Source organism: Ursus arctos, unplaced genomic scaffold, assembly GCF_023065955.2.
Source record: "Ursus arctos isolate Adak ecotype North America unplaced genomic scaffold, UrsArc2.0 scaffold_16, whole genome shotgun sequence".
In the NCBI taxonomy this organism is placed as follows: Eukaryota; Metazoa; Chordata; class Mammalia; order Carnivora; family Ursidae; genus Ursus; species Ursus arctos.
Window position 1 is genome coordinate 37,685,406 of NW_026622830.1, and position 13,062 is coordinate 37,698,467.

The 13,062-nt window shown below is 33.9% G+C and overlaps 1 protein-coding gene across 4 annotated transcripts in view; it reads right to left on the reverse strand.

Annotated features, from left to right (window-relative positions):
- The window catches only part of ESF1 (ESF1 nucleolar pre-rRNA processing protein homolog), a 62,891-nt gene that overhangs the window by 36,437 nt on the left and 13,392 nt on the right, over positions 1–13,062 (reverse strand). For all 4 annotated transcript variants that reach the window (XR_006409956.3, XM_026503014.4, XM_057312669.1 and 1 more), the window contains exons 7-9: positions 11,473–11,587; positions 9,702–9,849; positions 4,216–4,377 (exon numbers count right to left, since the gene is read on the reverse strand). Coding sequence is in view for 3 of the 4 variants with exons in the window: in XM_026503014.4 (XP_026358799.2) it covers positions 4,216–4,377; positions 9,702–9,849; positions 11,473–11,587 (425 nt within the window). In the remaining variant the exon portion in view is untranslated. The remainder of the gene's footprint in view (positions 1–4,215; positions 4,378–9,701; positions 9,850–11,472; positions 11,588–13,062) is intronic.

A 13,062-nucleotide genomic window follows, 5' to 3' on the forward strand; every position in this document is an offset into this window, starting at 1 on the left:
CAAATTCCTTGAAGAGGCACATTCACTGATGAAGGCCCAACATGCATCACCTTACTATATATCAAACTGAGTCAACCAGGAGACCTTTTCAGCAACACACTGATATGGAAAATATTATTCTACAAACATCAAAATACTGAATTAGAACTTTATTTAAAAATCTCATAATTCAACATTTTTACTTATTTATAATCTGAACTAATGTGATTTTATGATAACACTTCTATAAAGAACTAGAATATCAATAGAAAGACTAGCTTATTCTACCTTTTACACCTATGTACCTGTTATCTGCCTCCTTTAATACTCTACCTTTAAGGAATTAAACTCCTGATGTTACTATGGTATATAATCCAATGTAAAAAGACAGGAAGTTTAAATAGTCTAAATTAAAATTCCTTTTAAAAACCAAACCAAAGTATATTCCAACAAGTGTTAGTGATTAAGGGTAGTTATTTTTCTGAAGAGCTTAATATTTTGGAAATCAAGCCACAGAAAAACTGATGAACGATATAGTATAATCTCATAGTGACCCTTTGTGGTTTACTGAAGTATAGCATCATAAAAGTCCTGAGGTTCAGGATCATTGTTACTGGGAATACACATTTTGTCAGACACAAATCCACCAAAATACACATATGACATGAATAATGCTCTAGCTTATTAGAAACCTTTATAAATATCTCAGATTCAGCAAGAAAGGTATTATCAGTGCCATTTTCCAGACAAACTGAGATCCTGAAAGATTAGCTCATTTATGTCATTTAACATGTGTAGTATGTAAAAGACATTTACGTGCACACATGCACATACATACTTGTGTGCATGTATATACCAAAATTCGCAGACAGTGAAACCTTAACTGAGGCCTTCAAAAACACTATGGCAAGACTTACAAAACACACTATATTTCAGAATATCAATTTTCCTCTATTCAATTAGCAGTAAAAAAACCCCCCCAAAAACCCAGTATTGATTGTAAGTCCACGAAACTGGCACTTCTACCTATCGTTGAAGGCATTATAAGCTAGTACAACCCTTTTGGAAAGCAATTTGGCACTAATCTCAAGAGACAAAAAGTGTTCATGCTTTTCCCTAGTAATTCCATTTCTGGGAAGCTATCCTATGAAAATATTTCAAAATATGGAAAAAGCTATAGATTATTTATAACATCCTAGATGCTTGGCATCTGAGATTTAACATTTGAGGTTTTAACACTGGTAGTTTTAACAGCTGGTAAGAGAACCACAGGTTGATCCACAGCATATGTCAAGTTGCTCTGTGAATGAGGAAGTCACATAACTAACTACTGAGTGAGGCTGACTGCCAGCATTAGCTTTTCCCTGTGGTCTGACTGCTCTCTACATGTACCGACATTTCTAAAATGGAGAAGGGAGAGGATAGACATCTTTGTTAAAAAAAAAATTGCTTAAAAGTAAAAGGCCCTAAAATAGCAAGTCAATTACTTGGCTGGTGATGAATGTGAAGAGTCTAAGAAAATACTGGTATTTGTGGGTTTGGGATCACTAATGGCCTTCAGTCACATTTCTTCCCAATGCCATAAATCTATGGCAATGAAAGATTAAAAACATGACTAAGTATTCAACAACAGAGAAATGATAAATTAAATCAATCCTACTAATCATTCAGTGGCTAAATTAGGGTAGTGGAATTACAGATGATAATTTTTCATTTTCAAAATATTTTCTGCGACAATATTATATCTGGAAGTTAAAGTCAAGATAAAAATGTACTGCTAAATAGAAAAGGGAACAGCTCACAATTCATATCATGAGGTCAGCATTACCCTGACACCAAAAACAAAGGACACTGCAAAAAAACAAAAACTATAGACAAATACTCATCATTTAACACAGGTGCAAAAATCTTTAACAAAATATTACTAAATTGAATCTAGGAATATATAAAAAAGGTGGTATACCATGAGGTTTATCCCAGGAAAACTATACTGCTTATATCTTCCAGTTATAAATACAAGTGTAACTATCACTTACTTTGTATTTTCCCTATATAACTGTATTAACATAGACAAAGGTTTGATCTGGTCCACTTGACAAAGCTGAAATATTTGCTATAAAACTTCTCAGTCAAGTTTATTATAAATCTGCCTCCTCAGTCAATTGAATACTTTGATTTGAAGTGTTTATTTAAAGGTGGTTCAGTTAGTTGGGCATCTGTCTTTGGCTGAGGTCATGATCCCAGAGTCCTGGGATCAAGCCCCGTGTCAGGCTCTCTGCTCAGTGGGGAAGCCTGCTTCTCCCTCTCCCTCTGCCTGCTATTCCCCCGGCTTGTGTGCGCACGCTCTCTCTCTCTGTCAAATAAATAATCTCTTCTTCTTTTTTTTTTTTTTAGTGTTCATTTAAAATATCTTCATTTGGGGGTACCTGAGTGGCTAAGTCAGTTAAGCGTCTGACTCTTGGTTTTGGCTCAGGTCATGATCTAAATCATGGAACTGAGCCCTGCTATGGCTTCATACTGAGCAAGGAGGCTGTTTGAGATTTTTGTTCTCCCTCTTCCTTTCCCTCTCCACCCACCAGCACGCACGTGCACTCCCTCTCCTTCTCTCTCAAAAATAAATCTTAAAAAAAAAACTTCATTCAGTGAGCTCATTCTAAGATTAGACTGCAATTACAACATACCTGACTTAAAAGACAGAATTCAACATTCCTTGGAATCATAAAGTAAAGGACCTCAAGTAAAATACTGCTTCCCAAACATCCCTGAGTGGTATGGTAATATCACCATATTGTGAGACTTACTGAAAAGGGCACCCAACCCCTTAAAGCAGCCTCTTTGACTTTCTGCTGGACAATTCTAATGATGAAGAGAATTCCTCTTTATATTACATGAACTCTACTTTCCTTCAACTCTGATTTACTGGCAAAAATACTGAATTCTGATGTAGTAGAGTAATGAAGCCTTCATTAATATATTCATTCTGCAAGTACCTGATAATAACTAGTGAGTCACTTTTTAGACTTTTCCTCTCCAGGCTAAACTGAGTTCTCCCAACCATTGTTCAGATGTTACTACTACCAAATTTCATTTTTTCTTACCACAACTTCCTGCAAAAGACAAACATTTAAAACAAGTGGGCTACAACACAGTACCACCTTCCTACAGGAATATGCAAGAGACAAGTTCACCCTAGGAAATCTATTACAATAGTCAATCAACTCCCAAATATCAAAATACACCCCCAAATAAAAATCTATGCAAACATTTTATTCCCAGTGAAAAGACATACTAGTTGTAAGAAACAGATATAACTGTACATAGAACACTTAACTTTTAAGCAATGATATTCCTGCAGGTTGTTAGTATTCTTTCATTTAGAGCTGAATTGTGGCAAAAGAACTGAATCCTGGTCAAAAATTCTACCTAGCTTTAAAAGATACACATGTATGTTGTACACCAGAAACTAATATAACACCATATGTTATCTATACCGAAATTCAAAAAAAAGATACACATGAATGTAAACAGCAGTAATCTGCAAAACCAATATTGGTTCCAAGGGTACATGCTGCTTTGCTCAGGTTGCTGGAAAAAAAATGGGTATGCTAGAAAACAATCCTCATTTACATTAGTTTTTATCTTTGCTTAGCTTTGACATGGTTTTAATTTAATTAGTATTGTACTATTCTAAAAAAATTTTGTGGAGCCTTTCAAGGCAGTTATAAAAATCACTTATGATGCTGTACTTCTTTGACTCTTCACAGCAAACTGAGGTGGAAAACTATGTATTACATATTTTGTGCTAGTGAAACCTTGCTAATTAAGGTCTAGTAGGAGTTATGGGAGAAAAGTTCACTTATGAATCACACATTTTAAAAAGTTTAATGACCTTAGAATGCATGGTGCCTGGATTCAAGTTGGTATATACTGAGAATACTGGAATCAAACCTAGGAAAGGTCTACCTTCATAAATGGACAGAAATAATTTGTAGTTAGTAAATCAAAGAAACCAATCAGGAAAAAACTGGCAAGAGTCTAGAACACGAGTCCTTAAGTGAATTAAATGATGTATGCAAATACCGTGTTAACTTCCTCACAAAAACATTCCTGGCAAATGAGACTTTTTTAGGCTTATGTTTCTAAGAGTTAATGTTCTTTTCCTTCATATCTAAAATGCACTCAACGTCCTGAAATGAAGAAAAACAAGTGAACATTTAATGAGTATCTAATTCTTACCTGGAACCCACTTAATTTCCATTTCCATATCATTTTCTTTGCCTTTCTTTTCTTTTTCTTGAATAACCTGCAAGAGCTGCCTATATTTAGCAATTTGTTCTTCATCATCCTTCTGACTTTTCTTTGTTTTCCCATCTTCTTCCACACTGACTTTATCATCACCTAATTAAAAAAAAAAATCAATTTCATTTAATACAAGAAATAATTGACTTTTAAATCTAGATTTAAATCTCACAATCACTATAGCACCTTCTAAAAAATGTTGTCAGATAAAATGCAACAGAATATCAAAATCAGACAAACTTCTTAATATTAAATGAATTAGATGAAAGCATTTACTCTTGTTTATAATAAAATTCACTTGCAATGTAAGTTAGCACTGTCTAAGCAGTATATTGGGAATTACCCTTTTTATTAAAATTCATGTTTCAAAATAATTTTATAGACATGCAACATCCTTGGACTTTCTCTTCCCTATAAACAAGACAGGAGAGAGAGCATTTTATCCCTCTTTATGTCCTCCGCCATCTGCACACTGGCTTTAAAAAGGTTATAGTCACTAAAAGGAGACTGAATATTGTTGGGATGCATTTCATACATGGATTTAACTGTTTATGCTGAAGAGACAGATAAAAGAAGCTCCTTGGAATCCAAAACAAACAATGAGTCTTTCCCATTTGATGGTGAAAAAAAGTGTGCTTATTCTCAGGATCTCAACAATACACGGAGAATAAAAGTGAATAAATTAGAAATTAATCCAACTAATATCCCTGTGTGGAAAAATATCCACTTTTCCTACTTTTATAAAAATAATTAAATACAAAGGAACAATATAAAATTCATGGACAACAAATACCAAAGAACAGTAACACGTGAAAAGTTTGTTTGCTCTGTATTTCCACTGTAATTTTCCAAGTCAAAAACATAAATTGAGAACCTGGGTTTTAATGCAAAACATACAGACTTATTGAATTGACTAAATGTCCCTGGTAAAGGAAAATTTAGAAGCAGCATAAGGAAGACCCTCTCTTCCATAAGCTATGGTTAACTGGTCACTAAAAATGTCAAACATCATTAAGCATTTAGCTGTCAAACATCAACGTTAAGATTGTCCTCACATTTTTAAAAAGGTGACATGGAAAAAGCACTGGTTAAGTAAATGTTTTCATAGTTTTTTTCTCTAAATGAATAAAAAAATAGTCCAGGACATTCTTTCCATCCTATCACACTTTTATATTTTCACTCAAACAGCTGAAATTCATTTTTTTCCTGTTTGTGCTTTGTGCCACAAAAATAATGTTGGATGGAATTCTGTCATGTATCCCGTAATTCAATGGATAAAACATCAGGAACACATTAACGAAATGGCAATGTATTTCTTTCTATTAAAAGCTTACTTCTGAAAACATAATTAGAAGCAAGCTCCTTCCAGGTTGAAATTTTAGCGGTAAGTCTCTGATGGCCTACTTTAAATTGATTTTTTCCAGTACTAAAATTTTACTTTCTGAAGCTCTAAAATGTGGGATAACTCATGTATGTCTGTTTTTTCCAATTCAAGGACAATACTTTGTGAAAGCTTTAATACTATATAAGGAATGAAAAAAAATAATCCAATAGTAAGAAGCCCTGCAATGATCTTTTATAAACACCAGGAACATCTAGTAACTCTAAGGCATTCAAATATTCTAATGTCTCTATCAGAGGTACTAAATTACAGATTAAAGTAAACTGGCAATCAATTAAAATACTGAAGAAAAATGCATGCTTTAAAAACTTAATGAGTAGTATATTTCAAACAAAAAGCCATTAATTCTTTAAGTTCTAGAAATAAAAATATATGATATGGAATAGTATGGTAAGCACCTTATGAACATTAACTCAATCTTTCCAACCATCAGCCAAGTACTATTATTATCCTCATTTCACAGCTATGAAAAGGGCTTAGGAAACCTAACCTATATAACTCTCCTATAGGGTAAACTCAGGATTTGAAACCAGAGGGCCCAAGATCTTAAGAATATATTGACAACTTAATACATTTTTGCCCAAATGCCAATAATATCATTTTAAAATCTAGGTCAGTTCTCCCAAACCAATCAAAGAAAACTGTTAACATATAGCCAATCTTCACAAGTACACATGTTCTCTTCTTTCCTTTAACCTAGAGCTGTAAGTGAAGAAAAACTATCCAGAATTTTCAGACAGTGCTAAATGACCATATAGGCATATGAATAAAAAGAAAATACAGATAAATCAGTATATATATTTCAAAGGCTATTTGAAAAAGGGCTTAGCTCTTCTGGGCACACTAGAAATAAAATGGTCATTCAATTGTTTAGAAAGCCAAAATGCTAACAAGCAACAGCCACCGAGGCCTTAAAAAAATGAGAAGGCTTTTGTGCCCAACATAACTACCCTTGCAAATCATACTTTTTCAAAGACTATTAAATACCTAAGAAATTATGTGGTTTTATTAATATGAGATGTCTGAAAAAAGAAACTAGAATGATTAAGCATGGTTTTCCATTCCATGTGTAGAGCATAGTTCAAGAGCAGCACTTTATGAAAAACTCAGAAAAATGATACAGTATCTTCAGTAGTCTAAAGAAATGATGACAGGCCAACCACAGAACCTAAGAAGGTTAAGGGTTAATGGTCCTATGTTAATACTAAAGAAGAATTCTATTTGACATTCAGGTCATAAAAACAACACACATGCAAAAGGAAAACCAAAAGACAGCTATGAAAAATATTAAGCTATACGTAAAAACAAGAATATTCACCACTGCTAATTTAAAATACTTATACCTGTGCTTAACATTTATGGTATTTGTTGTCAGCACTAAACCTCTTACACAATTTTGCGTGACTGGGAATTCTATCAAATAAGACAAATGAAGATGTGAATATTTCAGGGAGGTAGCATCAACCAAAAACTGATAAGAAATTACAATCAAGCAACCATTTCCAAATAGAGCCAGACTACATAGAGGGAAAAAGATGTTTTTTTGGTTCTATTTTTTAAAAATGAGTTATTTTAGGAAAATAGCATATACAACTAGAAAATACACCAGTGATCATTTCAATCAAAACAAATTTTTAATAAAACAGATAATTTGAGAACTTCTGCTTCCATTCATGGCAAGCTAGATACTTCAGACCAACCTTTTCACCAAGGTTATCAAATTGGATGAAATATTTTTAGTCTTCAGTGGCTTTAAAAAAAGAAAAAGAAACTTCAAAGAACTGACAAATTAGTAAAAAATTACCAAGTCAAAATCAAGAAGGGAGGACCAGGGAGTTGATCCTGTATTCAAGATTTATTTTTCCCTGAGAACATTTACTGATCCACAGAAGAAACAGCTATGAAACTAAACTAGTTTTGACAGCCTGGCAGGGCCAAGAGGACAAATGTTACCAGAGAAGAGGAGATTATTTCAACTACTATGTCCACTTTAAGCAAGGACCCAGAGGGATATACAGTTAGGGTAGAAGCCAACCAGAAGTAAATGAGCCCAAGAAGAGTTGTATCACCCACAAAGTCCAAGGAACCTGAAGTCTTAAAACTTGGAGTAATGTAGTCCTAGAATGACCAGAGTAAATGAAAGTTCTGACTAGATACTCTCATCTCATCTATCAGATTAGTATACAAAGTTAACCACATATACAAATAAACAAAAAAGAAATATCTTGTAAAGTAACAAAAATGAACCCAAAAAAGCTTAAATTACTGAAATTATCAGACATAGACTAAAATACATGCTTACACCATTTATAAGGGTTGAAAATAATCTGCAATGAATAGAAAATTATAAAAAGTGATATTGCTGATTGACAAATAGCCAAATAGGACTTTTAGAAGTGAAAAATACAATAAGCAAAATTAGGAACTCAATGGATAGGTCTATCAACAGATTCGTCACTGCTGAAAACCAAATTAGTGAATGGGAAGATAGGTCGGAAGAAAATATCCAAAACACAGCAGAGGGAGACAACAGATTAAGAAATATATGAGAGTAGCAAGATGGAAGTTACAGTGGAAAGAAATAACATATATACTTAATCGGAATCCCAGAAGGACAGGTTAGAAGAAATACCTGATTAGATAATGGCTGAGAAATTTCCAAAACTGATGAAAGATACCATGACACAAATGCAAGAAACCCAACAAACCCCAAGCATGCAAATAAAAAGCAATCTACTGTTCACAGTAAAAATGCAGAAAGACCAAAAAAAGAAAAAAAAAAAAAAGACAAGAAAAATTTAAAAGCAAAGAAAAAAGAAATCCAGAAAATCTTCAAAAGACTGACAAAAACAGTCAAGGAAAAAAATTATAGACAATCTTCAAAAGACTGAAAAAAAGACAACTGATTTCTCAAAAACAACAATGAAAGTACAAGTCTGTAGGATATTATCATTAGTGTGGGGATGGAGAGGACTTCCCACCTACAATTTTTTTTTTTTTTTTTTACCGGTGAAAGTATCTTTCATAAATGAAAGCAAAATAAGGACATTTTTATACTAAAACTCAAGAGAGTGTGACACCAGCAAATACTACCAGAATTTATCAAGGACATACATAAGATAAAAGGAAAATGATCCTAGACAGAAGTGTGAGATTTAAAAAAGAAAAAGGAGTAAAGAAAGTGGAGAAAATGTGGGTAAATGGAAATAAGGGCAGTTTAAATATTAATAGCTCACAGGACTTACATAAAAATAGAATTACAATACACAGGATAGCATGAGAGTTGTTTCAAGATCCCTATATCGTCTTGGAGGGTAAAAATATTATCATTAGACCTTAGTAAATTAAGAATGCAAGTCATAATTTCTAGGAAAATCACTAAATGAACAGAAACAGAGTCTACGTTCTAAATTATATGAAGAGAAAATGAATATAAAGAATATTCAATCAATTGGGGTGCTTGGGTGGCACATCTGGTTAAGCATCCAGCTTTTGGTTTCAGCTCAGGTCATGATCTCAGGGTTGTGATCTTAGGATGCTGAGCTGAAGCCCTGCATTGGGCTCTGCACGGAGTCTGCTGCGGATTCTCGCTCCCCCTTCCTCTGCCCCTCCCCACTTGTGCTGTCTAAAATAAATAAATAAATAAATCTTTGAAGCTCTTAGTTTAAAAAAAAAAAGGGGGGGTGGGTAACAGAGCATTTTACTAGTTTGTTAAGAGACTGCAGAACTATATGAATCAGGACAAATCTAAAAGGCCAGGCTTTTTTTGTTTGGTAGTAGCTTTAAACAAAATGCTCATGGTTGAAGAAATTCAGGTAAAAAAAATACCTCTAAATAAAAAATTTCAAATACGATTTGTAGGTGTATATAATACTATACATGGGAGTATGCTTTGCAGACAGCTTAAGAATTAGCTTGGCACTCCCTTTTAAGCTACCGCCAAAGACATATTTCCATGAACAAGTCTAGATTAGGCATCTAAATGCTTACAAATGTAAAACATCAAAAGATTAACAAGTACCTTGCAGCTCCTCTTCTATCTCCTCTTCATCCTCACTAGAGGAAGCTAAGTAGGCTTGAAAATCCATGTCCAAAAGCTCTTCCTTTTTAAACTTCCTGTTGAGTGTTGTAATTCTCTCATGATCAGTCTCATCCCAAGTGATCTCCACCTTTCACCAATAAAACAAACAAAAACAGAAATGTCAGTAACTCTCACTCACAGAATATTTATCACTAATGTGGATGTAAGCTAAAAAAGACATGGTAAAACAAGTAATAAATGACATGAATAAAAAGTATTTTACTTATGAGGAGGAACCATTTCCATTAACCTGTATCTTTTTCCTCCTAACTCTCTGCTAAATGCAAGCTACTCTAATACCAGAAGTAAAAATTCACCAGTGTGTCAATTAATTGTAGGGAAAAGAAAACGCACTAGTGAAAAAGTTAACATTATGAATCGACAAAAACATGTTTTTCACCTGGAGTTCTAAGTATTTCGGGAGGTCTACAAACAACATGAAACCTATTACTAAAGCTTTCAACAGAATTTCAGTAGGGTCCTTTCCTGAAAAAGATTAAGAGTCACTGATAAGAAAGGCATCTACTGGTTGGAAGTACAGTAAACCCCCATGACACAGAAATTCATCTGTAACATGACTGGTTTGGCTCCTGCCCTCCATGCAGCCTCCATTCTCAGATAAGTGTCTTGTCAGAAGTTTTAGCTTCATCACAGGGTAGGTCCCCTATCCTCGTTTTTTTTCCCCTCAGGCTAATCTCCTCAGATCAGGACAACAAAATGGGTACCAATTAACCAAGAGATCTTTAAGACAGCCGTCACTATCTTAGAAGTTCTAATTAGTCAAATTATCCCTATTCTGATAATCTGCCTCAGTGATAACCATAAAACTACTGCTAGAACTGGGACATACGTGGATGGCACGGCTGGACCCTAGGAATTGCAAAAAGGCTGTCTGGACAGACTTGCCTTGGTCATTTTTCAGTCATGAAAATAACGTGACCTTATATTTTATGTTAGTGAATCTTTTAAATTTCACTTACTGCATCATGGTGGGGTTTTACCATACTCAGTAACTAATCAAGGCCACACAGTACCCAAAACAGCATGCAGGTGACAGATACAGTAGCTCTCTCTACCACCAGCCTATCCTCAGAAGAGCACTACGCTCTGTCACAGAAAAGGCAATGGGAGACCTGTGTGGTTCCTGCAGAGTCTGTGGACAGAAGGTTTTTTTTTTTTTGGAGGGGGAGAAGGAGAAGGTGGGCAGCTAAGCAACAAATTAATTCAACAGACATCTTTTGGCTGTTCATTATTAGACAATAATGTGACATCTCATAGTCCTGAATTATTCTACTTCAATTGTCTTTACAATTTTGGATCATATCTGCAGAAAAATATGTTTTCCTATTTAAAATTTCCACTGGTTTTAACTGTGATTTGAGGTAATCTGTTACCGCCTTCCCCCACACCCTAGGATATTAATAACTGACATATTATTTATTAAAGAATCTAACTGAATATGTGGAAAAGATGGAGGAGAAAAAAAGAAACATTTGCAGGTAACTGACTCAAGCTTAAAGGCATAACAAAAATCTGAAAATAGGTTCAAACAGATGTGGTAGATAAAAATGCAAATACACTTGTGTCTCACTTCTATTTGTATTTGTGCATTGAAATTTTGAGTACTTTCCATTTCTGAAGATGCTATAATACACAAATTCTTTTCTGAAAGCAAGAGTCCAGCTATACATTTTTAAAAGTTAAGAAATACCGTTGATGTTCCCATCGCAGCAGATGTGAAATATTTCGGTTTATATGCTGTTAAATCCACTTCTGAGGCTACGTCCTTGGGCTCATCATCAAAAGTAATATCATCTGGTATAAACCTAAGAAACAAAGAAAAGATAAATTTATTTAAACATATGCTGTAGTGATAAACAACCAGAGTTTAGGTTCTCTTCTAATTAGTTATAGTTTATACATACATACCATATAAAAGTTTCTATAGAACACACATGTAGATGGGGCAAATAACGTTAGAAATAACCTTGGCACAAAACTTCTGAAATTCATGAACTATAAATCTGTAATTCCACTAAATCTGAATGAACTCTGTAGGTAGAAACGCTGTGTTCGGAGTTAGTTAATATGAGTCAGGTGCAAACACACATGGGTCCCTCATGTTTCAAAAAGACCTAGACTCCTGATAGCACAGTCTTGGCTTGCTAGATGATATTCTGAAGAACAAACAGAATTAGCAGTGGATAAGTGTTCTGAATGTAAAGTATCTGACACATAAGGTGTCCCTGAAAACAAGGAAAAAGCTTAAGGCTGATCTTTAAGACTAAAAAATCTTTATAATCTTACAATATTTTTTCACAAATAATTAGCTATTTGATATAAATTAGCCACTGTAATTGTCTGACAATGCATAGGCATCAGGCCAAAAAATGGGGGGAGGGGGAAGCAGAGTTAAATAACTCATGGTTAATATATTTAAGTTTTATAATTTATATAGAAGATTTTGGTTCCACACACACAAAAAGCATAGGCTCTATAACTCACCAAAAATTATTTTAGGGGGAAAAAACAGATAATTAAAGTTCATTAGGTTTACACAATATCCTCAAGCTATACTTTTGCAAAGACTTACTAGAAGAAAAATACCTGAACTCAGTATTTTTAAATGTTATTAATATGCATGCATTTATATTTGGGGGCAGATGAAAAAAAGTTTCTAGATAAATGGATGGCAGCAGAAAACTCAAATTTTCTTTTCTGATGTTATGTTTAACAAAATAAAACAGGGAATGTAAATTTTTTCCATGGTCATTGATCTTATTTTCTAGGACTGCCAGAGCTTATTCTAACATTGCATGGAAATGTCCCAAAAAGGAAACAGAGAGAACAAAATGATCCTGAAAAGAACATGTTAACATGAATTCATGAAACCCAAAGAGTTTGACATTCCAACAAATGTTTGGTACCTGCTATTTAAACATTCAAGACAAGTACCTCCTATTGAAATTGTTAACAGAAAAGAGAAATACTTGTGTGATGAGATACCCCTTCTTGTTATAAATGCAAGCGTACTAAAATCTTACCTCAAATTATCAATTCAAAAATTTTTATTTGTATTTTTCTACCAGTCCAAATGCCTTTGAAGTATGAAAGCCAGGGACTACGAAATGATCCATTTTTTCTTCCCGGAAATATTTCATTTTGTGAACAAAGCCTCTCACAAACCTGGATACAAAGAACTGATTTCTATTCAAAGTGTCATAGAAGAATGGTTTACTGGGTTCAAAAGCACTATGCTAATGATAAAATGGTAGAGTAGTCCAGCTTCCCATTTCCTCAG